Here is a 27,207-nt window from a genome sequence, read left to right on the forward strand (position 1 = left end):
CTGCTGGGGGAGTGGAGGGTTGGGCAGTAGCAAGACCTGTAATGTGGGCAGAAAGACTCACAGAGGGCGCCTGGGTGGCTCAGTGGGTTAAGCCTCTGCCTTCGGCTCAGGTCATGATCTCAGGGTCCTGGGATCAAGCCCTGCATTGGGCTCTGCTCAGCAGGGAGCCTGCTTCCTCTTCTCTCTCTGCCTGCCTCTCTGCCTACTTGTGATCTTTCTCTCTGTCAAATAAATAAATAAAATCTTAAAAAAAAAAAAAGAAAGAAAGAAAGACTCACAGACCGGACAGAAATGGAGAAGGGACTGTGAACAAATTAAGTGATTATCTGTACCCTAAACTTGAAATGAGAAACGATTCTACGAGTTATTTTGAGTAATTTTGAAGAGCCATAATCCAGGTGCAGCTGGCTTAGCTCCCCCAGAGAACATGCTGAGACTGGAACCCAGAAAGGGAATCAGATACAGAGTGGAGGGAGGGGAAATGGAGGGATACAAACTCCCCATCATCTTGACTCCCATTTCACTCTCATCCACAACAGCTTGAAAATACATGAACCAGTACACACCCTTTCTGGGTCAAGTTCCCTAGCAAAGCCTAGAAACATTCAGCCACAAGTTACCTTCCTCTGCCTCTGGAGAGAAAAAAATCATATGGTCGGTCACCTGCGGTAGGGAGAACAAGGACAGGGGGCCAGGGAGTGAGGGAAACAGAGCAGATGTATTAGCGCTGGAGAACGCCCCTATCTCCCCCAACCTCACTTCGTCCGGAAGCTCTCGCGTGGGTCACTTCCTTCCCTTTCCAGCCTAGGTTCTGGCATCTCCTTCATCCACTTGCCCAGGGCTTGGTAGCTGGACCCGGAAACGAAGTGAAGAAACCGTCCCAGGAAGCTACCGGCTGGCCGATGGGGGAAGGGGAGGCAGGAGAACTGCAAGGGGAAGAAGAAATCCGAGCAGAGAGGTGTCCCCCAAGCAGACAGCCCTATCCCTCCCAGCGAAAGGTGGATTTCCTGGCCAATGTCGACGTACCTAGAGTCCTACCGCCCCACCCTTTGGTCCAAGCCCTGGGATTTGAATCTCTACCCTGTCTTCTTACCGATCACCCAAAGCACCATTAAGTTATCTGAAGAGCCTCTGAGAACACCAGGACCCACAGAAAAGGCTAATCTCCCCCCGTCGGGGACTCAAAGTACAAAGAGCGCAAAGACCCTGTTCCAGGAGCTCGTTTCTCCCACGACGCAATCTACTGCCCACAGGACGCCTGAGTAGCGCGCACCGGATATTCGCGGGGGTCCCGGGCAGGAGCCGCAGTGTCCTTCCAGAGGGCAGGGACGCCCCGAGTCCCGGAACAGCCTTCCTGCCGCGACTCCCCAAGACCCCCACTGCCAGCCACGCGGCGGTAGAAAAAGAGAAAGAGAAGTGCGGCGAGAAGCCCGCGGCACCCAGCCGGCCCCAAGCCGGCCCCAGGTGATGTCAGCAAACTCGGCGCGGGGCACGGGAGGGACCGAACGGGAAACCGAGAATACCGGGCGGGGGAGGCGGTGGGCCACTCTTACCGCGGCCTGCCCCTCCGGGTGCACGTCCACCAAGGTACACCGGTTCTGTGTCCCGTTCATCTTATTTCCGCTGGGGTCGCAGCGCGGAGGACTAACCTCCGCCCTGCCGGCCTGCGCCTACTAGGCAGGCGGGCGCGGAACCGCCCCCTTGTTATAGGCGCGTCGGGGGGCGGTGACTGCCGATTGAGCACGCCCCAAAGATTCCGTTCGCCAATGTGAGCGAAAGAGCAGGATGGGAGTGACCGAGAACCATCAGGACACGCCCATTGCGCTAGCTCAGATTTACCTAAAGGTGGGGCTCGGAGGCTATCTGAGGCTGCTTAACCCATATTTTGTCCAGTGTGTGTTGTAGAGTCTCAAACATTCTTCGTTAATCTTGCTGTTGTTCCCTTTTCAACTCCAAGGTCAGTATTGGTGGAAGAGAATCACCCTACCTGCCCCTTAGAGGATGAGTTGGAAAAAATCTTCCATACGTTCTCCTCTCCCTATGTAGGCCACCTTTGTGGAACTCAGCATGGTAGAAATGCAGGCACCAGAAGCCAACTCACTCAGACTGGCCTAAGCCAGTCTGGCAGGTGCCCTGCCCTGGCTGAAACAGGCCAAAGTCAAAGCCAGCTTGGATCTGGGTGGGGCTTGTTTTGTAGAAACTATTATACCAAAGCTGCCCTTATATGGTTGGGAGAGGCGGGACACGTTGCCTTAAAAGGATTTTGTATTCTTGAGGAAAGATGAGCCTCAACTTCTCCAATGGCATCTGCTCCCCAAACCCAGATTACCATTTTAAGGGCCCTCAGGAGAGGATCACCCAAGGATGGAGTCTCTAACAGCCTGGCTTTTCGCTGCAAGTTGGGGACTCCATGGGGCTATGGTCCACCTAGAAAGCAGGCAGGAGGTCTGGCCCACTCTTAAGTGGGCAGTGTCCCTGAATCTGACAATGGCTCTGATGAGCAGCGAGCTCCCTCATCAAGGCAACACAAGAGCAGGAATGACAGGGGCGCCTGGGTGGCTCAGTGGGTTAAAGCCTCTGCCTTTGGATCAGGTCATGATCCCAGGGTCCTGGGATCGAGCCCCACATTGGGCTCTCTGCTCTGCAGGGAGCCTGCTTCCTCCTCTCTCTCTCTGCCTACTTGTGATCTCTATCTGTCAAATAAATAAATAAATAAAATCTTTAAAAAAAAAAAAAAAAAGAGCAGGAATGACAGAAATTCTTCTACTTCCCCAGGTAGGGACTGGGTCCCATACCAGATGGGAATGAAATGTCTTTGTACATGGGAGGTGAATGCTGGGGACATCCCTGTGCCCCAAAGGAATAAAACCCAGTTCTGGTCTGTCTCCTTTAACCCTCAGATACAGCATTTACTGGCCTTTCTATTCCCAGAACGTTGTTTAGGAGAGAATGCAGGTGCTATAAACACTTACATGTCGTTCCCCAGGGTCCATCTAATCTGCTGTAAAGAGCCTCTAAAAAGTGAGATAAAGAAAACCCCAGCTTCAGCCTCTAAGTTCTCTAGTTAAAATGGTTTGTGCATCAAACAGACCTCCAAATAAGCCAGGAAAAAGAATGAGAAGTCAAGGATTTCAGTATAGATATATAATTTTAATGTTTAATTTAAAATAAAATCAAGGCTGGGTTGGTTTGGGAGAAAATCTCTAACTTCCAGAATAGAAGATTTAAAAAAAAAATCATGAAATTACAAGTCATTGGTGAAAACAGCTTTCTTCTTCCCCTAGGCTCCTTACAGAACCCGCTCAGGAAATAAGCAGGCTTACCTCCTCCCTACCAGGGCTTGGCTCTTCCCAAAACCCAAGAGGGGAATAAATCTTCCATTGCCTCTACCCATTTCTACGAAGAGTCCATCTTTAGGCCTAGGCAGGAAGCCCTGTGTCAGGTCCAAGCTCCTGAGATAATGAGGATCCCCTGATTCCCTACTGAGGTTGGGCACATCTGGGTCAGAGAAGCCACGAGAAAGACCTCTGCTTTTCAAACTCATGCAGACAGTTATCAGGGTTCCCAGATGCAACTCCCTTACAAACACATCGATAGTCACAGAAAGACAGGAGGAAACATGGAAACCCTGAGCAGAACCAAGCCCCACAACCTTATCACAGTCCTACCAAAGTCCCTCCCGCAAGGGCTCATCAGTAAATGAGCCAATAACTCTCTAGACTGGGGCAGCTGGGGAAGCTGAGGGCCCTGGTGGGGGAAAGATTGGTCCTTGGAGAGGTATGAATGTGCAGGTATAGAAGGCAAGAAGAACATCCTTATTTCCTCACCCTGTCTAAGGCACCAAAAGGAAAGGAAGGTAGGATGATGAAGACAGGAAGGGGAGAACAGATCCCTTGGATCCACTGGCTTGAGGAAGACAAAATATAAAGGAGTGGAGAGGGGTGGGGACTACCATATGGGTCCCATGACTGTGCAAAGAGGAGCATCCACGAGCTGGATAGAGCCACCCCAGTGTGTCTATTATCCATAATGTTCCCTTCACCCTGCTCCAGAGTGGGAGGAAAACATACTGCAGGAGTCATGGGAGCAAAAATCACAAAGGTATTTCCCTGAGCCTGAGGGTTAAGGGTTAAAGAAATAAAGCTTTATATATGTGGCAATGTCTATCCCTTCCTAACATGCTCAATCCCCCTATGGTGACCATCCTATTGCTGTGAGGGAAGAAAAAGACTTAAGGGAAGGGCTCAGTTGGCCTAAAATACCCACTCCTCCAGAGGAAAGGGAAAGCCTGTTCACCGGCTTAGTGCCAATGCCTTTTTTATTACCATCACACATACCCTTCCCGTTCTTAGGGCTTAATAATTGGGTTCCCCCTCCAGGAATGAGGAATTCGAGGCTTGGCAGGGCAGTGCAGGCCTGGCCAGGGCAGGCTGCAAGTGTGGTCTCTGGTCCCTCGTGGATCCAAGCTAACAAGAGCTGGTCTGCAGGTTGCTTTCCGTAAGCAGTGATGCAATGGAAGAAGGGTCGTAGAAGCTGTCATATTCCTCATCTGAGCTCAGCCCTTCATGCTGGGTTGACTCAGCAGCTGAGCGGGAAGCTTTGCGCCTAAGAGAGAGGAATACTTGTAAGGGAGGGAGACAGACTGAGACAACCATGCTTTTCATGCTAAGGAAACTCCCAGCTTTTCTAAGGCCTCAAGGTACAAGCTCCCCCACCTATGTGAGATCTGGGGAGATGGGGTATATATAGACAGTGGGCTGAGCTAAAGAATAACCATACAGTCTTTCAGCCAGAAAGGAGTGACTGCAGAGGTCCCATCTTAGAGATCCTCCTCCCTATTCAGTTCAGGAGAACCCATTCCCGGGGTTCAGAAGAGGGGGAAAGAAAAGCAGCCCATACCAGGAGTCCTTCTCTAGGGTTTTGATCCGGGCCTGGAGCTGTTCATTGACCTCATGCTGCTCTTCCAGCTCACGCTGGGCCTTCTTCCTCAGGCCATCGAGTCGTTCAATCTCCTCTTCTGCTTCGTCCACCTGCCGCTTCAAAGCCTTCACCCTCAGGCTTAGCTGGGTAGAATACAAAGTCCCCACATTAGAAAAGCATCTGCTGCGACCATGGACTGGGACCCAATTCTGACAAGGAATCGCTGCCCTAGAAAAATGCCGTGACCATAGGCAAGTTCCCTAACGTCACAGGCTTGTTTTGGGGATGAAATGAGCTCACACATGTACAACAGAAGGAGAACCTAGCACATCACAGACACTCAATGCATGTGCTTACTATGATTGTTTTAATCCAGGGCCTCCAGTCTAGTCTCCATCCCTACATGAAGCTGGGAAGACCTCTGAGATGGGGCCTCCCTTTGCCCTCAAGCAAACACACAGTAAATGCTTACCATATGACTTCCTGTCCCTGGTTCCCGTCCTTACCTGGTCCTTCTGGTCATTGACATGCTGCCGCTCATCATCGATTTGGATGGACAGCTCTTTAACCCTCCGTTCCAGTTTTCGGTTGGTAGACTGCAGAACAGTCTTCTCCCTAGGAGGGTATGGTAGGGGGGTGTCTGTGGCTGTAGCCATTTCCAGAGAAAACCCTATTTGGCTCCCTCCAGCCTCCATGAACTCCTTCCTCTCAGTCATGTCACACTAGGGAGGATCTAGGGGCAGATCCAAGCAACAGGGGAGATAATAGGTCATTCACATTTCAGAAGTTCTACAGCTCCCTCTGCTCTTTACCAAGAGAAAAGTTGCCCCTGAAGATCAGGTTAGGGTGGCCATGTCTGACATGCAAGACAGAGAAGAGCCCAGAGGGAAAGAGGGAAGATGGGCTCACATCACCTCTCTTCAGTTTGCAGCCGCTCCTGCAACTCCCGATTCTGGGATTCAAGCTGAGAGATGCTGGCGCTGGGTTTCTGGAAGCCTTCTGAGCTAGCCAAGCGGCTCTTCAAGTCCTTGTTCTGAGAGGGACAGAAAGTCTCCGTGGTCACTCTCCACTTCTGATCCCTCCTATGGTCATTCTTCCTGCCTCCTGGTGTCTATCCCCAAGACTCCTTACTCCCCTGCTTACCTGTCTCTCCAGGGAGATTTTGTCACACTCCAGGTCCTGTCGAGCGGACCTCTCCTGCATGAGCTCTGCCCTCAGCTGGTCCACCTAGTGGGGATGGATGAGAGGATCAGATTTAGGTAGGGCTAACAATGAACCAGCCAGGTGAACCATGTGAGGCAGAGAAAACTGTAGGATGCTCTCTGAATCCCCACAATTCTTAGGCAACTAAGAAATCACAGCCTTTTCAAATGGGAGGAGCCACAGAATTTAAACAGGGCTGCCTCCATCTCGCCAGGAACCAGCATCCCCTCTGAATGGAAGCAGCCTGGACTCAGGTCAGAGAGGATCCCAGGCCATCAGGATTCCTTCTTCCACTCAGATCCCTGGCTCCTTTCCACCCATCCTAAAAGAGAGGAGACCCTGAAGTAGCACCAGCCACGCACAGATTCAACAGCCAGAATTCCCCAGATTATGAAACATGGGTGGGCAGAGGTGTTCTTGAGAGGGCTGAGAGCTAAGGAAGGGAGTACCTGGTCCCGGCCACGATTCATGCGTTCTGTCAGCAGCTCCACGGTGCTCCTCTCCTCATCTAATTCCGCTTCCAGCCGTGAGACTTTCTCCTGTGGCACAGAAGAAACAAGTTCATTCTGCCCCACATGCTGGACACCAGAATGCTAAACCCCCACCAGGACCCTCCCAAAGCCCAGCCTCCACAGACCTTGCTGTTTCCCATGTCCCCACAACCAGCTGTCTTCGCCCCTGCCCAGAGCCACCACGGAGCTAGCACCCTCTGCTGACCAGGCGTGGCATTGAGGGGAGAGGGTGGTGGCGCCTGCTCTAGTCTTGGCCCTTGGCAGGATGACAAACCCCCGAATCGATTCCTCAGTGGGGCAGCCCGATTTCCCTAATGGGATAACAGACAGAAACCAAAGTGTCCAAGCCAAAGCTGGGATGGAGTCAGATCTACCAGTTCCTAGCAGAAGGGCCATGGCCAAGTTGCTTAACCTCTCTGTGGGTCTGTTTTCCTCATCTATAAAATGGAGAACCTATCCCACAGGTTTTTTTCTCAGGATTAAATGAGTCTTCAGTGCCCAGCACATGGCATAATATGTGTTTGCTGCTGCTATTGTCACTGTTTGTTGTTACTGTTGTTGTTGTTGCTCCAAGGGAGCAGGAGAGGGAGCAGCAGCCTCCCCGCTGAGCAGGGAGCCAGATGCAGGACTCAATCCCAGGACCCGAGCCAAAGGCAGACACCCAACTGACTGAGCCACCCAGGCATCCCTTGTCACTGTTTTTATTATTGCTGCCAAATATAGCAAACTGAAGACCACTATTCACTCTAAAGGGGAGATGCCACTGCTCAGTTCCAGCCAACTGTTGCCATGCAGACAACTCGGGATTAGAAGCTCAGGATGAACATATTTTCCACATGTACAAAAGGAGCCAGAAATCGGTAAGATATAAGTGACATGTATAAATTTCTAAACACTGGCAATTAACTCAGTCATTTAAAACACTGCACTCAAGGGGCACCTGGGTGGCTCAGTGGGTTAAGCCTCTGCCTTCCGCTCAGGTCATGATCCCAGGGTCCTGGGATCGAGCCCCGCATCGGGCTCTCTGCTCAGCAGGAAGCCTGCTTCCCCTCCTCTCTCTCTCTCTCTCTCTCTCTGCCTGCCTCTCTGCCTACTTGTGATCTCTCTATTGAATAAATAAATAAAATATTTATAAAAAACAAAAACAAACAAACAAACAAAAAAAACACTGCACTCAAACAAAACCCATCAGCTGTGGGCCACCAGCTTTCAATACCCAGCAGAGAAAGGGGGCTTGGTGTGTCCTGGCTACTTTCCCCCAAGGAAGTCCCACCTGTGCCAGGACCTGGACACCCCTCCCCCTCCCTGCCACCCTCACACCGTCACCTCAAGACCCTTGAGTTGCCGGGTCCTGTCATCCTGGGAACGCTTTTTGCTCTCTGCCTCTTGCTCCAGCCCTTGCAATCGCTGGGCCAGCAGCTCTTTGTCCAGCCGGGCTGTGTCCCGGTCAGCCTGAGACGCCTGCAGGGCCTGCCGTAGCCTCTGGGTCTAGGCAGGAGGGAAAATGCAACAGCTTGGAGAAGTAAGGTGGGAGCAGAGGGGCGGGAGCAGTCCGCCCTGTTGGGAAAAATGTCACATCACTGACATTCTTTAGAATTGCCAGAGCCTGGTGGTAATAAAAAGCAGGCCGACTTTTAGTCCCTTTTCTTCTCTTTGAAGATCTAGTTAGCTTTCTTTAACAATTCAGGAATCAGGCAGCATCCTATCTATCAGGCAGAAAGGAGCTTAGTCCATTTTCTTTATTGTTTTAAAATGCCCTACACAAATTAGTATCAGTTAAGTCATTTTTAGACAACTGATCCTGGGCCCCAGCCCTAGGAGTTGTGATTTAAGCGATATGGGACCCAGGTAGGGTACTGGGACTTTTTTTTTTTAACAAAACAAAAAGGGTTTAATGTAATCGCAGAACAGAAAATTATAACAAATTGTTACGGTAAAAGATTGTGAAGTATTAAAACTAGCTATCATCTTTAAAAAATAAAATAAAACTAGCTATCATATTTCGAGACATGCCTCTGTTTTGATACTATGCTTCCAATAACCTTGCAGTGTTGAGGTTCTTTTGGTACTGTGATTTTTTTTTTTTAAGATTTTATTTATACTCTCTCTCAAATAAATAAAATCTTAAAAAAAAAAAAAAAAAAAGAGGCAATGACCTTCAAACCAAGGACATTGGGCAGATTCCCACCCCCTGCCATTCCTCCTCCTACCTCATCCTGAAGCCGGCTCAGCCCCCCTGAGTTCTTCTCAGCCTCACTGGCCCACTCCTTGGCCTGGCGCTGGGCATCCGCCACCTCCCGCCGGGCCTTCTCCTTGTAATCCTCCAGCTGGGCCTGCAGCTCCTGCAGGGCCTGCTTAGAGTCATTCCCAATCTGCTCCAACTGAGAGGAAGAGAAAAGAGCCTTTTCAGCACCATACCTCTGGCCCTCCTCCGAGCCCAGACTCCCCAGATTCTCCTTACTGCCAAAGCAGCCCTCCCTTGCTCTCCCTGGGCCTAGGTCCCTATAATATGGCTAGTAGTAATATACAGATTGCCTGGGCTCAAATCCTGGCTCTACCACTTACTAGCTGTGTGATCACAGACAAGTTACTTATCCTCTCTAGGTCTCAGTTCCCCATCTATAAAATGGGGAAATAATGGTACCTATATCACAAGGTTATTGTGAGAATTACATTAATGATACAAAGTACTTGTAAAAGTGTCTGATACCAAGTAAACCTTAAATGACCACATTTCAATAAACCCAAGATGCCAATAGATCATAAGATATACCACTAAGAAGGAAAAACCTGCCAACTGACCTGTAACATACCATCAGTTACAAGATGCCAAGTCAACTTCAGAGATGATGCAATGTGCACTTTAGAAGTGACAAAATATGTGTTTGCTCTAGTTTTATAAAGTAAGAGATTACAGGGGCGATCTTACCTGCAAAAATGCAATTTATTTATTTTTCCTTTCTTCTTGCCCTCCCCCAAATATAAAATTCCACCCACAAAAATTCCTATATTTAGGTCTTAAAGTCAGCTAGGGAGAGATGATGGAACTTTCCTTTCCCTACCCCAAACAGAAAATTCTACTAATGAAGATTCTTACATTCAGATCTTACAGATAGATGTCTTAAGAGAGAATCCCAGGAGACATTCTCCAAGGACCAAGACCACATGGAATGGGATGTGGAGGGAGGACATGAACACTGAGGAGCAGTAGGAGCAGTAGCTCTCTCAAGATTTGGCCTTGGCCTCCCCAGCAGTGAACTTGAGGCAAGCAAACACCACACATTCTGACCCCTCCCTGACCCCTCACCCCCCCCAGGCAAGCTTCCGTTAAGAGCTGGGACTCTTCCTGAGAGTCCAGGACACCCCATGCCCCACCTCTTTGTTCAGCTGGCAAACAGTCTTGTCCAGCAAGCGCTTCTGCTCCTCCAGCTCAGCCTTGCCCCGCCGGAGTGCCTCCCGCTGCTTCCCCTCCTCCTCTAAAGCCCGGTTCAGTGCCTGCTGCTCCTGCCCCAAGCGGGCCAGCCCCCGCTGGGCCTCCTCCAACCGGGCCTCCAGTGCCCGCTTGGCAGCTGCCAGGCTCCCTGACTCTTCCTGAGCTGCATTCAGGGCCTCATCCAGCCGCTGTTTCTCAGCCTGGGAGAGGGAAGACATAGGCCATTTGGAGGGGAATAGATGGGAGGGGAGAAGAGTGATTTATGAAAAAGGTGGGCAGTGAAAACAGGCTCAGGGGAAGCAGCAAAGAAATCAGGACACAGAGAACAAGCACAACGTGGGAGATAAGAGACAAAAGTACCAGTGCAAGGGCCAAGACATCCACAGCAAAGCATGCTCCAGGAAATAAAGCCAAGTTTAACACTGGACTGGGAAGGCCAACAGAAGCACACTCAGCATAAAATGAAACTGATAGCTGAGGATTTAGCTAAAGTGTTCAGCCAGGGACAAGAGGAGAGAGGGCCGGGGGGTGGGGGCGGACAGGGAGCCAACGACGTGGGCAGAAGCACTGACCTCTAGCCGCTGCACCTTGCCCCGAAGCCTTGCCTCCGCCACTTCCCCACCTTCCGCCAGGCCCCGGGCCTCCTTCAGCTGCTGCTCCAGACCCAGGATGCTCCGTCGGAACTCGTCATTCTCCTCCTGGGTCTCCCGAAGTGTGGTTTCCATGGCTGCCCGCCGCTGCCCCAGCACTGCCACCTCTGCCTCTGCTGCCGCCTGAGCCTGCGGCCAGTTCAGGGAGTGGTAGCTCAGACCCCAGGGCTCCAAGTCCCTAGCCACCCCCAGGAGAGCCACCTGGAAGACCATCCATGAGAACTGGACCTAAATAGTGGTAGTGCCTCTGCGAATCCCACCCCTACAGAGCCATGCTGCAGCCCTGCCTCCCCGCTGCCCAATCCTAGCTACTTTTCACCACACACCTAGGACCAAGGATCTGGTCTGTACATACCCATGATAGGTAATTTTCCATGCCCTCTGGCTCCTCTGCCCTCCAGACCCCTCAGCCTCCACCTCCTAAGCCCTGTGCCCACTCCCCTTGCCTTGGAAGCCTCTTCACAGTCCTGTCTCAGTTGCTGGACGATCTTTTGTAGCTGGAGGTTCTGCTGTTCCAACCCCCGACCTCGATCAGACTCAACCTTCAGCTGCTTCTCCAACTCCTGCTCCCGGTGGTGCCCAGCCACCTCCTGGCTCTGCTGCTCTTCTCTCAGTTCCTTAAGTTCCCACTGGGTCTGGCGCAGCTCCTGGAAGGGAAGGGGGACAGTGACAGGGCACAGGGGTGGCCTGGGATATCAGACTGTGCAGCAACTAGAACTCTCATGTTTTGCGGGGGCAATGAAAGATGTTTGTGGCTACTTGGGCAAGGGGTCAGATAGTTTCTCAAAAAGTTAACCATAGAATGACCATATGAATTCCATTCTGTGGTATATAATCAAGAGTACTGAAAACATGTTCCCAAAAAACATGTTCACGTGAATGTTCATTACAGCATTACTCACGATGGCTAAAACAGAAATGACCCAAACGTCCACCCATTGGTGAACAGAAAAAAAAATGTGATGTATCTATATAGAGTATTATTCAGCTATAAAAAGTACTGATACATGTTACAACATCAGTAAACCTACAGAAAGATTATGCTAGGTGAAAGAAACCAGACATACAAGGTCATATATTATGACTCAAGTTATATGAAATTGTGCAAAATAGGCAAATGCATAGAGACAGAAAGTAGATTAGTGGTTACCCAGGGCTGGGGAAAGTGACTGCTAATGGATATGGGGTTCTTTTTTGGGGTGATGAAAATGTTCTCTAATTAGTGATGATGGACATATAACTTTGTGTATATACTAAAAACCACAAAGGGATTCCTGGGTGGCTCAGCCAGTTGGGTGTCTGCCTTTGCAACAGGTCATGATCCCAGGGTCCTGGGATCTACTCCCACATCGGGCTCCTTGCTCAGTGGGGAGACTGCTTCTCCCTCTGCCTGCCGCTGATTGTGCTCTCTGTCAAATAAATGAATAAAATCTTTAAAAACAAATAAGCAAAAAACCCCACTAAGTCATACACTTAGAAAGGGTAAATTCTATGGTATGTGAAATAAATCTACACACACACACACACACACACACACAAAATCAAATCACATTAAGTGAGAGTAGATGAGGGTGTGGATAAAACAGGATTGGCTATATTTCAAAAATAAAATATGTTGAAAACCAAAACATATTACACAATAAATAGTGGTGCTGCTCTTTTTTTTTTTTTAATTAAAATACTGGGGAGCCTGCATGACTCAGTAGGTAGAGCATGCAACTCTTGATCTCAGGGCTGTGAGTTTGAGCCCCAATTTGAGGGGGTGCCCAGGTGGCTCAGTTGGTTGAGCATCTGCCTTCGGCTCAGGTCATGATTCCAGGGTCATGGGATCGAGCCCCACATCGGGTTCCCTGCTCCGCGGGGAGCCTGCTTCTCCCTCTCCTTTTGCCTACTGCTCTGCCTTGTATTCTCTCTAATAAATAAATAAAATCAAAAATAAATAAAATTTTGAGATACGAACTCTCGTGCTATCGTTCTTTAGCTATCAGCTACTTCTGAAATTCAGAAAATACCATAATTAGGCTGAAAGGTTATATAATATACTTTGAGTTTTCGGTATAAAATAACAAAACTAACTGCAAAGAAAAAAACAGCACAGCGTGTGATCTATACTGGATGGGGTCTGTTTTCCTAATGCATATGTTGTCTGAGTGGGTACTTGATAAAATACACTTCATATATGAGATAAATCAAGCACTAGTTACTTCTTAGCTTTTCAGCTTTATCTCCTATGATAGTCAACTGAGATTGTCCAGAGGAATGTCCACTAATATAGCAAACAGACTTCAGACATTCTTGATAATTTGTTAACTTCATACTAACATAGTAAAAACTTAAGAGCACTTTTCATTTCACAATCACTAAAAGTACACTTGGTTAACGTTCATTATGTTTTTTCCAAGTATTTTGTGTAAGCTCAGACTTTTGTTTATCTGGAAAATCATCACTTAGAGCTATACTTCTTTACTCATTTAATAAATATGACTGCCTTGATTATAATTAGGCAGCCTTATGGCAAAGGAATGATAAACAAGCAATGATTAATTAATACTTGTTAAATGAGCACCAACTACATATCCAGCATAGTGAATCAAAGAACTATAAACCTAGAAGGATCCTTAGGAGGCCATAAATGCCAGTCCCCTATACTAACAAAATATCTTCTAAGTTTCTAAATCATCCAAAATAATCAGATGCTTTCTTGTCCTCCAAAAACTAATACCAGGAATATGAAGAAATTATCTATATTCGCTTCAATCTGATGACCTTATCATTTATAAAATATCCATGCATGATAAAATCCCTGTGTCTAGATTCTATACTCTGAGCAGCCTTCACTATACCATCTGGCTTCCCCAGTAGGTCAGCTGGCCATGCCAATCCAAATATTCCAGTCTGTCTGATGACACTTCATGTTACAAGTTAATAAACTGCCATTCTAACTGTAAATGTTGGTTTCATAGATATAATGAGTCCATCCCCCTGCCCTACTCCCCATTGCCCCACCCCCTCCAGACAGAGCAACTCTCCCTGTGCAGACCAAATTTGAAGCTTCAAAAATGACCCTGGAGTTTCACAAATCCATCTAAATGCTGCTTCCCCTGAGGTCTCTTGAGAGGCAGCCAGCAGCCTCTGGCTTGAACCCAACTAGGAGTCCTTCCCACTGGAAACCTGTACACTCAATGAGAACAGCCCAACTGCATCAGAGAGAGTGTAGGGGAAAGAGCTGGCTGAGCAGGAAGGTGGGTCCTGAAAACCAAGCACAGAGGAGGCAGCAACTAGTCTGGAGATCCTCATGGGTAGGTGAAGTCAGTGCCCATCACCCCAACCTGCTCTTCCACACCCCAACTCCAAGTACCTTTTTTTTTTCTTTTCTTTTTTTAAGTAATCTCTACACCCAGCATGGGGCTCAAACTCACAACCCTGAGATCAAGTCCCAGCCAGGTGCCCCTCCAAGTACCTTCTTGAGCTCCTCCATTTGGCGAGTATCTGCAGCACCAGCCCGGGCCTGCCCTAACTCCCTCTGTAAGACATCCATCTTCTCCCCAAGCTCCTCTTCCATCTCCTCCTTCTCCATCCGCAGCTGCAGGAGTCTGAGCCCAGCCAGGTGAATGCAAAGGAAAAGGGAACAAGGTCAGGCCACCTGCCTGGGAAAGGTTAGTGGGACAATGCAAACCACCTCCTCAGAAGCCAACAGGCTGGGCACCCACTCTCAGCAGAGTAAAGGGCACAGCACGGGTAGAAAAGCAGCAGGATATAGGAAACACAGATAAGCATTGCTGACAGACAAATTCCTTACTCCTGCTTGGTGGCTCTAAGCTCCTCCTTGTTCTTTTGGAACATGCTCTGCCAATGCCCTGTCTCCTCTGAGGTCTCCTCCAGCTCCCTCTGCAGCTCCCGCACCAGGGTTGACATCTTCTGCCTCTCCACCTCTAAGGCAGCATGGTCCTAGGGAAGGAGACAATTGGGGGACAGGAGGCTCAGAGGGAAGAACTCGCTTCAGATCAAAGTCTAAGCATGTGGAAGGGGAGGCTCAGGACCAGAGGGCACCACACTGGTGACACACTGTGAGACCTCAGGGTGCCTGGTGTGATGTTAGCACAAAGTCTCCCCAGGTCAGAGTGTCCCCCCACCCCCGCTGTCGCTGACAGGATGCCTCCCCCATTTATTTCCCCATGGGACTTTGGTCACACACCCTCACGGTACTCCTGGCCTGCATTTCCTCACTCTGCCCTTGTAGGTTTCCTGGCCAAGGTTTTCATTACATCTCACATTTGTCTTTCAGAGGGAGTTCCAGTTATGACATGGAAAGTCCCCAAATACCAAGAGACCTCAAGGCAGCCCCTTCTGGGGGTGAGGGGCTGTCCTCTTCCAGCAGTCCCTGCTCTGGTCACATGCCTGGGTGGCATCCTGCATACTCTGGCGAAGCTGTTCTGCATCTCGCTGGTACTGCTGCCGGACGCTTTCCAACTCCTGGTCACGGGAGGCCACCTCCTCCTTCAGGGCCCCCTTCAGGGCTGTCAGCTCCCGCTCCCGCAGTCTCAGCTGCTCCTCTATCCGCTGTTTCCCCTCCAACACCTCTTCCAGAAGCTGCCGGGTCTCTGACAGGTCCTGGGGAAAGGAAGACAGAAGTAAAGAGGTGACTCTGCCTGTCCATTCATTTGGTCAATCAAAAATATTTATTGAGCAGCTTAGACTTGTCAGGCTCAGTACCCGGTGCTCTCTGCTCTCTAGGATGCCCACCCTTCTGGGCTCTACCCCCGATCTGACCACTGAACCTGTCTGAAAGCACACTAAGGGGTACCCATAATCAGCTATCTTCTGCCCATACTGTGGGGAAACTGGAGGTGAACAGATCTGAGGGTGTTCTAGCTGAAAGGAAACAGAGGCTGTAGGAGCCATCCTCCTCCCTACCTTTCTTAGCGCCTCCTTAGCAGACTCTGATCCCTGGGCCTGTTTCAGCTTGTCCTGCAGCTCCATCACTTGGGTCTCCAGCCCATGTCTTACCCTTTCACCCTGATCCACAAGGAGCTTCATGTTCTGGAGCCTATTAATAACAAATAATATCATCAAGCACTGGGTGTCAAGCAGTTTTCTAAACCCTTTACATATATTAATTCATTTAAACCTCCTTCTTTGTTCAAATCTAAATGAGGCCTCCCCTGACCACTTTGTTTCTTTTTAAAAGATTTTATTTATTTATTTGAGAGGGAGGGAGAGAGAGAGAGAGAGAGCACAAGCATTTCCTCACCTGTAGGACAAACAGGCTCTGCACTGAGCAAGGAGCCTGATATAGGGCTTGATCCCAGGACCCTGGGATCATGACCTGAGCTGAAGGCAGACACTTAACTGAACCCCAAGGTGCCCCCTGACCACTTTATTTAATACACAAACTGGCTCCTCCACCACCAGGCCCCCCTAATCTACTTTGACCTACTCCATTAATCGCCTTCTCAAATGCTACAGATTTACTTATCTAATATGCTCACTATTTACTGTCTGTGTCCCCAACCTCCCCCCCTACACACACAAGAAACTATGCTTCTGGACAGCAGTGCTCCTCATCTCAATGGTTCACTAGTATACCCCAGAAATCTAGATCAGTGCCTGCCAAACAGTATTCATTGCAAAAACATCTACTAAATGAACAGTCCTGTGAGGTAGCTACTATTATTAACCCATTTTACAGATTTAGAGGCTGAAGTAGAGAGGCAAAGCCAGGTAACCCAACTCAGGCACAATCACCATTACCGACAGAGAAAGCAAAGAGAAAGGTCCTATCTTTAAACTATCTCTGTCTGCCCCTTATAGCTTCTAGATATCTCGATTCTCTGTCTCTCCCACCCAGGGGACACCTCCAACTCTGGCCTCCGTCCCCAAGCAGCCCCATGTGTGCACCATCAGCTGCACTCACTCTTTGGTGCTCTGCTGGGCCTCCCCTTGCTTCCTCTCCAGCAGCTGCTGCAGCCGGCTGCACTCTTTTTCCTTTTCCTCCAGCTGCTGCTCCAGACCAACCTGGGATGGCTCTAGTTTTTGTCGCTTCTGGAAAAGGCAGGGAGAGTAAAGCAGCTGGAGAGAAGGGAAAGCCTCTCAGAGGACCAGGAGTAATGCAAATGTCTAACATTTACTGACTCACTACATGACAGGCACTGTACTACGGACCCTGTGTTTATTATCTGCATTTAATTCTCCTAACGAGACTTGGGACTTGTGATGGACGGTATAAAGTATGTCCACTAATTGTCTGACATTCCTTTCAAAAGGTGAAGTTTCTCCCCTCTTTATTTTTTAATTAATTTTTTTTTTCAGGATTTTATTTATTTATTTGGCAGAGAGAGAAAGACAGCAAGAGAGGGAACACAAGCAGGGGGAGTGAGAGGAGGAGAAGCAGGGATCCCGTTGAGCAAGGAGCCTGATGCAGGGCTCAATCCCAGGACTCTGGGATCATGACCTGAGCTGAAAGCAGACGCTTAACTAATGAGCCACCCAGACACCCTTAAGAACACTCTTCTAACAAACAGAAAAAGGATGCAATGATGCATCCTGCAACTCATCCTAAAAAGGCACTGCAGCTTCCTCCTTACCTTCTCTCTTGGATCATTGTGGGGGAAGGTAGATGCCATACTGTGCAGACACTCAAGCAGCCCCAGGAAGAGGTCCACACAACAAGGAAGTGAGTTCTCCAGCCAATAACCACTGTCTTCTGACTAGAGCCCCAGCCAACACCTTGATTGGAAACTCCTAACAGACCCTGAACTACCCAGCTAAGGTGCTTCCAGACTCTGGGCCCTCAAGACACCAGGAGATGACTGAAACTGCTGAGTTTTGACGTAATTTGTTACACAGCCATAGATAAATAAGATAGTACAATTATTATCCCCACTTTATAGTTAAGGAAACAGCAGCTTAGAACATGTAAAGAACATGCCCGAAGTCAGTTACGCAGCCAACAGTTACCAGGATTTGAACTCAGTTTGATTCCACAACTGACCACTTAACCAGTATACTATACTGCTTTCCAGGAAATAAGGGGAGTTACAATCCAATACTTACTAACTACATGCAAGGCAATACTGTTAGAGGTGGGAGCAATATTTTTTAAAACTTTTTAATTTTTTTTTTTTTTTTTTAAGAGAGAGAGAATGTGGGGTGGGGGAAAGGGCAGAGGGAGAATCCCAAGCAGGCTCCATGACCAGCACAGAGCCTGACACGGGTCTCGATCCCACAACCCCAAGATCACAACCTGAGCTGTAATCAAGAGTCTCACACTTAAACCTACTGAGCCACGCAGGTGCCTCACAATATTTTTTTTTAAAGGGATTACACAGACTTTCACATAAGGCTGACCTGAATTTTTAAATTCCATCTCTGTTACTTAGTACCTTGAGCAATTCACTTAACCTGGCTGATCTTCAGTTTCCTTATCACGAAAAGGTCCACAATATCTACTTTATAAGATCACTATAATTATTATGTATTATCCAGGACAGTACCTATTACAAGAAGTATACTCAATAGGAGCGCCTAGGTGGCTCAGCTGGTTAAGCATCAGACTTTGGTTCCAGTCATGATCTTAGGGTCCTGGGATCCAGGCTCCACACTCCACAGGAGTCTGCTTGTCCCTTTCCCTCCCTCTCTGCCCCTCCCCCCATTCATGCTTTCTCTCTCAAATATATATATATATATATATATATAGAGAGAGAGAGAGAGAGAGAGAGAGAGAGAATGTACACTCAATAAATGACAGCTACTCGTATTGCCATCATCATAATGACAGTGAAAAAAACTGAGGTAAGTAATCCCGGTGAGCAGCAAAGCCAGGATAAGAACTTCCAAAGGAAATGAATGGAAGGTAGTCAGCGCTCTGATGACAGTGCTCTTCTCCCTAAGCTCCAGGGAAGCCCAGAAGTCCTTGTGGGGACCAGCACATACTCCTGTCTCCTGTGTCACAGAACATATGAGTGCTCATTTGATCACATGGAAGAGCAACCCAAGCACTGTTTCTCCTGTGCCCCATGTGCCTCCTGCACCTCTAGTCTCCCCTCACCTTCACCTCGTCATCCAGCTTTTGCTGCAGCTCCTCCACTTTTCGGGTGAGCTCGCTCTGCCCAGCCAGGGCCTTAGCAGACACAGGAGAAGTCATCTGCCAGAAACAGGGCAGGAAGGAATGGGTCCACATCCAGATCCAGGCCCCACAGGCCCTAACCCTGCCTCCTGGTCCCACCAGGAGGTGGCCACTCACCACCAGAGGCTGCATCTGTTCCAGCACCAAACTGACCTTCCTCCTCACAGACGTTTCGCTTTCTGAGCTTCTGGAGGATAAAAGGGCAGAAGCAAAGGCTAAGAGAGGGAAGAGGTAACAGAGATGAGAGAAGGAAGAGCTAAGGACAGGGAAGATGGGGAAGGAAGCCAGAAGGAAAAGAGGGGAGGTGTCTGACTGCGCTGCTGGGAAGGCCCCCACTTACCCCTCCCTCAGGATGCTGTAGATGGTGGCCTTCACATGGTCCACACTGCCTGGTGGTGCTGTCTCCTGCTGGTCTCGGAGAAGATCTGGAGTTGATTTGAACTGCAAAACATAAACCCAGAGAAACAGGAAGATGAAGCCAGTGGCATTTTGTGGGGTTCAGATGGTGCAGAAGCAGCAGGTGGGAGACGAGGCCCTCCCAGCATGCCAAACAGGCCTCACATGCGGAAAAGAGGCAACACTGCGGAGGCCTGAGCAGCAGGCCCAGGAGAGGTCCAAGCAGGGTACACCTCTCACTATTGCTGCAAGCCAGATTCTCCTTGACAAGCAGATCTCAACTAGCTGTGAGCTCTGTGGTAAGCTGTTACTACTGACAGTTAACGTACTAGAACTTATAAATGAACAGGCTTAATGTTGTCTCCAAGAAGCTACTGCCCCACTTACTTACACTGCTGAGTGGGAGACAGAGATGGGAGTTTTGACCAGAGCACTGGAAGCTGGTCATATTACCTGGCCTGCCTTACGGATGCTGCAGACCTAGCAAATGCTAGTGACTGAGGCACAGTCCATGGCCAGGCAGTAAAAAGTGACTCTCATGCTTGTGAAGGCTGATTTCACATCAGTTCCATTTCCATGGAAGCATCTCGTACATGTGAATATCATCTATCTACAAGATGGGTAAAGTGGAGGACAAAAGTAGAAACCTTCTGCCTTAAGTTATTGAATCAGCAAGGGGTCCCAGGGCTGCTGGGCTGGGGATCGGAAGCCACAGAGGAGTGGGGTCTGACCTGCAGCATGCCAGGATCCTGGGCTCTCCCCCGTGGCTCCTCAAAACTCTGCAGAACCCAGTCCTGGGTCTGATGGGAATGGCTAAAGTCACCAAGAGAGCTCTGGCTCTGGGTCAACTGCCTAGAGCTGCCCATGTGGCTGTCATGCTTTGTGCTAGGAGTCCAGTGGTTGGGGGACCGACGCTCCCGTTCCTCAACGGTATCCCGTGGGAGCCGGTTGTCCAGGCTTTGGCTCCGCTTGCGTTGTTCAGGGGGCAGAGTACGCATGCGCCGGCCAGTCCGCCCCCGGGCCTGCCCCCCATGGTGACCGTCAAACTTGTTGATGAGTGAGTCCACTGAAGACAGGGGTGCAGTGTCAATGGTGCTCCCTGGGGAAGCTCCCTGGGGGGCCAGCTCCAGAAGGCTAGTGCTCCTGGTACTCGGACTCACAGGAGCAGGGCCTGTCAGTGAGGCCTGGGACTGGGATCTGAGTAGCCTTCCATTCCAGTGGGCCCCAGGCTCCTCATCAGACATACTGCCCTGTGAGCGGGCAGGAAATTCCTTGGCATGAGAGTAGGAGCTCTCAGGGAATTCCGAGTCAGAGCTCAGCGCTCCCGGAGCCCCTATGTTGTTGGACCCCTTGATCTGGACTCCAAAGGAGTCACCACCTTGCTCCCCACTGTTGAGCACTACAAAGGGCTGTCCAGCAATGCCCTGCACACGCACAGCAACCCCATAGGTATTGGCTCTTGCATCCTTAGCTGGACGTCGCCCACCACGACGTAGGGTGCCCATCTCTGCATCACCCACTGGCTCTGTAATGAAGCGAATCTGGACTCCATGGTCTACAGTGCCCCGGGGCTCAGCCATGGTGGATGCCTGCTCCATGAATGGGAGGGGGTCCTAGAAAATCAAGAAAACAGTTAAAGCTGAGAGACTGGAAGCAGAAACCCAGAAACCTCCACCTGTCCGGCTTTTGTGTGGCTTATTATTTTGTCGTTCCTTCTACACAGAATAGTGGTTCTCCTATTTTATCTGAAAAGTATCTACTGGACTCTGTCCCCAGAGTTTCTGATTCAGTAGGTCTGGATCTGAATTTCTACCAAGTTCCCAGGAGATACTGACACTGCTGGTCCAGATTCCAGGTTTTGAGACCCATTGACTTAGAAGAATCCATTTCCTCTAATACAGTCTTAGGGAGCCTGGCTTTGTCAAGAGTTCAACAATTTTGCTTGATCTTCACACATAACGCCTATAGCATGGTGTGCCTCCTCCAACCCCAATGAAGGCAGATCCCAAACCCCGCCTAACAGATACCTTTATCCCAATGGAGAAAAGGGGCCCTCTACTCCCAGAGTTCATTTAAGATACACAAAACTACCCCCACACACACAAGATATGCCATCCTATCTCTGGGATGATAGCAGTGAAGCCTCTGGGTTGGAAGACCTGGGGGCGGAGGACAAGGATGGGAGAGTAACTAGCTTTCTACTGTGTATCTTTTGTCCCTTTTAAATTTGGAACCATGTAGATGAATTGCTTATTTAAAAAAAAAAAAAAAGATTTAAGCAGGGCACCTGGGTGGCTCAGTGGGTTAAAGCCTCTGCCTTCGGATCAGGTCATGATCCCAGGGTCCTGGGATCGAGCCCCACATCAGGCTCTCTGCTCAGCAGGGAGCCTGCTTCCTCCTCTTTCTCTGCCTGCCTCTTTGCCTACTTGTGGTCTCTGTCTGTCAAATAAATAAATAAAATCTTAAAAAAAAAAAAGATTTAAATAACATTTAAGAATGTCCATTCCAGGGGTGCCTGGGTGGCTCAGTGGGTTAAGCCGCTGCCTTCGGCTCGGGTCATGATCTCAGAGTCCTGGGATCGAGCCCTGCATCGGGCTCTCTGCTCAGCAGGGAGCCTGCTTCCTCCTCTCTCTCTGCCTGCCTCTCTGCCTGCTTGTGATCTGTCAAGTAAATAAATAAAATCTATAAAAAAAAAAAAAAAAAAAGAATGTCCATTCCAAGGGCCCTAGGAAAGGCAGACTTGTCCCACCTGAGGGCCAGAGCCAGGACAACCCATAGGCCAACTCCTCTGGTCCCCATCAGCCTAAGATTAGAGTTGGCAAATGGAATATATTCCAGGTGTGCTCTGGCTCCAGGAACTGGGGAGGGCAGTTTCTCCTTGAAGCAAATAACAACTCCAGTTTCCGCAGCCCTACAACTAATCTCCACCACAGCCTAGTACCAAACTGGAGGAGGAGTATCTGAAGAGCCAGACAGACACAAAAACATACCCAGCTCAATCTCCCAGTGGAGCTCTGGGAAAGCTGGCAAGGCCCCCTTCAGGGACTGTAGTCTTGCTAGGAAGTCCAGAAAACGAGGGTGAGAGGGAAAGGGAGTGGCCTAGCAGCAGGTGAGAAAGCGCTTGGTGGGAAGAACATTCCTAACATTCCCAGCCCTTCCCTTCCAGGGAAAGGAACTGGAGGGAGGAGCCCTTATTGGCAAAGGTTCTCAGACTCCATTTGAGAGAATGAAGTAATGCACCTACCCACCCACCCCCCAAAAAACAGTCCACACAAGCTTTTACCACAGAATCTCAAGAGTTTCATTAAGACCTCCCAAGTCCACCCTGAACTAAAGGACCCCTGTCCTTCCTCCATTCCGGCATTGGGGAGGACTTTAACCAACCTCAGATACTCCAAACAAAAGGATATTAAATCGGCATGGTCCTTTGTTAGAATTCAAGTAAGAAATGGGATCAGGAAAGAAGCTACAAGGCAAAGGTTCTTCAAACCACTCATCCAGTAAAAAAAGAACCTAGCCCTCCTCTTCATTGAATGTATATAACCTTGAGCAAATCACAACTGTTCTGAGCCTCAATTTCCTCATCAGTAAATAGGTATAATGATAATATCTCCTGAGGAAATACTTGTAAAAATTAGACAATAATAATTACAAGTGTATACAGCTATAAAAATGTTATCATGTTCTACATTTCAGATTCTTGCATGTAATTTACTTAGGTTCCTTTTTTTTTTTTTTTTAAATAAAAAGAGGGAAGGGCCCCTGCATGGCTTAGTCGTTAAGCGTCTGCCTTCATCTCAGGTCATGCTCCCAGGGTCCAGGGATTGAGCCCCACATCAGGCTCCCTGTTCGGCAGGAAGCCTGCTTCTCCCACTCCCCCTGCTCATGTTCCCTCTCTGGCTGTGTCTGTCTCTGTCAAATAAATAAAATCTTTAAAAAAAAAAAAAAAAAAGGGAAAATAGGGGCACCTAGGTGGCTCAGTCAGTTAAGCATCTGACTCTTGGTTTCAACTTGATCTCATGGTTGTGGGGCTCCAGATCCATGTTGGCCTCTGTGCTCCACACAGTGTCTGCTTCAGATTCTCTCTCCCTCTCCCTCCCACTCACTCACTTTCTCTCTTACAAATAATAAATCTTAAAAAAAAAAAAAAAAAAACAGAGGGAAAATGACAAGACATGAAACATGAAACATAGCTAGCAGCACCTATGCCTGTCACAAAGCTGATAATAAATTCACCCTGCATACATGCACTCCTTCTAATAGGCCCTTCCTGGCTCCACATGCTTCACAGAAGGATGTCACTTCCTCAGAGCCCTTCCCAACCACCCCCTCCCACAAACTAGATCAGAACCATGTTATATGGGGCGCCTGGGTGGCTCAGTGGGTTAAAGCCTCTGCCTTAGGCTCAGGTTGTGATCCCAGGGTCCTGGGATTGAGCCCTACACCACCAGGCTCTCTGCTCAGCAGGGAGCCTGCTTCCCCTCTCTCTGCCTGCCTCTCTGCCTACTTGTGATCTCTGTCAAATGAATAAATAAAATCTTAAAAAAAAAAAGAAAAGAACAATGTTATATGTTCTATAGTTGTCCTTCAATAAATCTACCTCAGTTTATTATTTTTTAAAGATTTCGTTTTTAAGTAATCTCTACACCCAATGTGGGGCTCAAATTTACAGCCCCGAGATTAAGAGTTGCATGCTGTACCAACTGAGCCAGCCAGACACCCCTGTTTAGTTTTATATATTTATCAGAGTGATTTGCTTCCTGTCTGTCTCCCCCACTAGATAACACACTCCTGGAGGGCAAAGAACATGGCTCTCAGCTGACTCTAGGCCTCCAGGACCTGGTGACACAGTATGTATCAATAAATATGTGTTAAAGTTTGTATCCTGAACCAAGGCACTCTCGAATAGCAGTGGGGAGATTTACCCAATGATCCCCCTCACAGCCATTTCTCATGTGCCCTCGTAACAAGACCTCTCCCTGCCCCATTCAGTCTTAATTTTGGAGCCAGATGTGCCTAGAATGCCAGCTCTCAGAAGTTCCATGATTTATTCATTATCACAGTTCTACTCTGTCAGTACATCAACTGATCTTCCAGATCCAGATCGAGGAGCTCCCAGACTAGGCCCAGCAGAGTGCACAGTCCCTCACCCACCCAAGAGCACCAACTTGTTCAGAGGCAGTGCTGAACGTGCCCCCAAGTCCCAATGACTCCCTAATTTCAACGGACTGTTAGTCCTGGGACAGTGGGTCAGGGGCAAGCAGGATTGACGTGATCTTTGGGGTGGTGGGTCAGAAAGCAGAGCTCTAAATGATTCAACATGGAAAACCCGAAACCTATCCACCTTTAGTTACAGAGGACAGTGGGGCGTGGCCAGGGGAGCCAAGCAGCTCCAAGGCCTTGCGTAAGCCCCAGAGGCAGGTAAACAGCAATCTGGTGCCAGGAAACATGGAGGTTTCGCTCTCAAAGCCTGCCCCTGCTTTTCCCTCCTCAGCATGTGCCCAGGGCATTCCTCATCAACTGTATTCTGGGAAGAGCCCAGGCCACAGGTTAATTCAACTTCATCTGTCTGCCTCTCCATTCCTGCCTGTAAGGAGAGGGAGGATACGCTGCACCTGTACCAGACAGCCACTTCTCCCTCAGTTACTTATTAGCCTACCCTGCCCCAATTCCGTCACCTCACCCAGCCATAATCATCTGGCTTCCAACTAGGAGTGACAGTCTCTGAACTTCTGGCAGGAAGTGGGGGTGGGGTAGTTTGGGGTGTGTAGAGGAAGAACTGACATATACAGGGCCAGGCAATATGCTAGATGCTACATAACTGGCAGATTTAGAAAACGGAAGAAAGAGAGTTATAGAGATTAGACTCCCCTCAGAGGGAACAAGAGAAGTAAATGGCCAAAATAGAAAAGGACAGCTCAGTGACCTTGATGGATTGGTTATTTTCTCAGAAAGAGTTACAAAGATAAGAAGGTTCCCCATGGATCAAAAAGAACCGACCCCAAGTGGACTCCTGGCCCAGTCCACTGAAAAAGCAGAAACCTGAGAGCCAGGCTAGAGCAGCTTGGCCAGTGGAGGAAAAAAACACAATGATGAACTGGGCCCTGCAAACTGGCTGGACTGGTTTGAGAGGCAAGGGGAAGGGGAGGGCCAGAGAGACTCCACTGGCAGCTCATAAAGTAGACCAGAGAAACTCCACACCACAGAGGAGGCAGGGGGCAAAACCATTGGCATGGACTGCCCAGCCTAGATGCCAAGACTGTGAAGGAGGCAGAGAGTGGAGAGGGAACAGGGAGAAACAGATGCACAAAGAACCTGGTGAGTGACAGGCCAGTATGTGATAGGAAGACTTTGTGTCCCCCACTCCTCCCTCTCAAGTTCCGGAAGCTGCATTCCTCATCCCACACTTGCCTTGGCCCACTCCCTGGCCCTTAGTTCTCCCCTCCCCTGCAACAACCAAGAGAAACAACCCTACCTTCTCCTCTCCTCCCACAGGGCTGATAGCATGCGGTCAGCCTGGGGAAATAAGAAAGGGTTCTAGGAAGCCAGAATCCTCTTAGGGTCAGGGCAAATCTCTGGATTAGCAGTCCCCTACAGCCAGCCCCCGACTCGAAATATCAAGGGTAAAAGAAGAGGTGCAGAGGCACATGTAGGCAGCCTATGGACAACATAGCGGTTGCTAATTATTTCCCAATTACAACAACTTTCCTCAGGCAGGGCATCAAAGGGGCCAAGCTAAGACTGGCTCTGGCTCCCTTACCTGCCTAAGGCAAGGAAATCTGCCTCAGAAGCCTTGTCTGGGCCGCAACATGCAGCTCTCGTCCAGTGTGGAGTCCCAGAGGTGCTAATTCCCCTAGTCTTATGGTCTCCTAAGGAGTCCTGCCTATTTCCCACACCCCTGGTGCCTACTGACAGTATGACAATCATCATGGTCCTGGACTCAGGGACGCCCTGTGGGGTTTCATGGAGTAATAAGGGATCTTCTGGGAGGCATCAAGGGAATGGGTTAGGCTCCTAAACTGCATCCAATGGCCCCATCTAGAACCACAGAATAAACTATGTGTGCTTGGGGAGAGGGTCCGACATTAGCCCCAGCCAGAAGCCTCGTTAGAAAGTATTTCTACATATTCTGTAAGCCTAGGGATCTATGCTTCCTCATACCCTTCTCTTGGCGAGCACTCTCTCAAGAGGAAGAAGGAAAAAAATCTCCCAGGCGTTAAAGCAAAGGCTGACAGAAACTGAAGGCTTAAACACCTAGCACACTTTGCACACCTAGCAAAGAGATGGGGGTGCCTTCTTGTTTTGTCCCTCAGTATCTCCATCTGTAGGTGAAGGGTTAGAGCAAAACACACCTCACACCTCTCAAAGCCTGAAAGGAGTTGCCAGCGCCACCTCAGAACGGCAGCCAGGAGGAAAACCTGAGGGAAATAGCACCTCTGGACGCCTTCCCCTTCCGTCTCTGAACCCCAGCTAGTTGTTCCCCCTGTTCAACTGACACTAACTACTCCCCCCTAACACCGCAGTCTCCAACAGAAATTCTTGCCCCTAGGACCCGCGTCTGACCTCCAGAGATAACCAGGCGCTGAAACGCTTTCGTGTCCTCAGAGTAGCCTTAGCCTCAGGTGCCCCTCACCTGGCACGTTCCCAGCCACTTGCCTCTGGTACCTGAGTAGGAGCCAGCTCTTAAACCAGTACTCCCCACCCTAGCTTCAGCACCCTTCCTCCTCTCTTCAGTGCAGCACCTGTACCCCGGAGAAGGGTATCTCGGACCGCCTCGCCCCTTACCCCTCAGGCCCGCTTGCCTTTTCAGGGGCTCTTGCCCCCTCCGCATTCACTCACCCCAACCGGGCTCGGCGCTCCCGGGCTCGGCCTCGGGTTCGGGTTCGGGCTCGGGCTCGGGCTCGGGCTCGGGCTGAGCTACACCCGCCGCTCCCCGGCCCTCCGCCTCCGTCCCTCCGCGCTCCCTCC

At 49.5% G+C, this 27,207-nt stretch overlaps 2 protein-coding genes across 13 annotated transcripts in view; both read right to left on the reverse strand.

Moving 5' to 3' along the window:
- TUFT1 (tuftelin 1) overlaps positions 1-1,696 on the reverse strand; it is a 49,576-nt gene extending 47,880 nt beyond the window's left edge. For 3 of the 6 annotated variants that reach the window (XM_047725863.1, XM_047725868.1, XM_047725866.1), the window contains exon 1: positions 1,554-1,687. In XM_047725863.1, the coding sequence (XP_047581819.1) occupies positions 1,554-1,613 (60 nt within the window). In that variant the 5' untranslated portion in view covers positions 1,614-1,687. Of the gene's footprint in view, positions 1-566; positions 621-1,553 lie in introns of those variants that run through there. The other 3 variants (XM_047725867.1, XM_047725861.1, XM_047725862.1) reach the window with 3 other exon arrangements.
- Positions 1,697-3,230: 1,534 nt separating this feature from the next.
- On the reverse strand, positions 3,231-27,207 carry CGN (cingulin). Of its 7 annotated transcripts, none has more exons than XM_047727014.1 (22): positions 27,079-27,207; positions 19,976-20,852; positions 19,184-19,289; positions 18,961-19,030; positions 18,766-18,864; positions 16,633-16,760; positions 15,633-15,765; positions 15,117-15,329; positions 14,518-14,666; positions 14,179-14,311; positions 11,165-11,365; positions 10,641-10,847; positions 10,011-10,268; positions 8,846-9,016; positions 7,962-8,123; positions 6,761-6,946; positions 6,573-6,662; positions 6,064-6,147; positions 5,835-5,953; positions 5,427-5,535; positions 4,900-5,063; positions 3,231-4,605 (listed from the first exon to the last, which is right to left on the reverse strand). In XM_047727014.1, the coding sequence occupies exons 2-22, from the start codon at positions 20,835-20,837 to the stop codon at positions 4,467-4,469; spliced, it is 3,783 nt and encodes a 1,260-aa protein (XP_047582970.1). In that variant the 5' UTR covers positions 20,838-20,852; positions 27,079-27,207; the 3' UTR covers positions 3,231-4,466. The 7 variants fall into 7 exon arrangements, with proteins under 7 accessions (XP_047582970.1, XP_047582974.1, XP_047582971.1 ...); XM_047727018.1 differs by having other exon boundaries at positions 18,772-18,861; positions 19,184-19,284; positions 19,971-20,852; XM_047727015.1 differs by having other exon boundaries at positions 18,766-18,861; positions 19,184-19,284; positions 19,971-20,852.

The sequence above is a fragment of the Lutra lutra genome, chromosome 4, assembly GCF_902655055.1.
Source record: "Lutra lutra chromosome 4, mLutLut1.2, whole genome shotgun sequence".
Taxonomy (NCBI): Eukaryota; Metazoa; Chordata; class Mammalia; order Carnivora; family Mustelidae; genus Lutra; species Lutra lutra.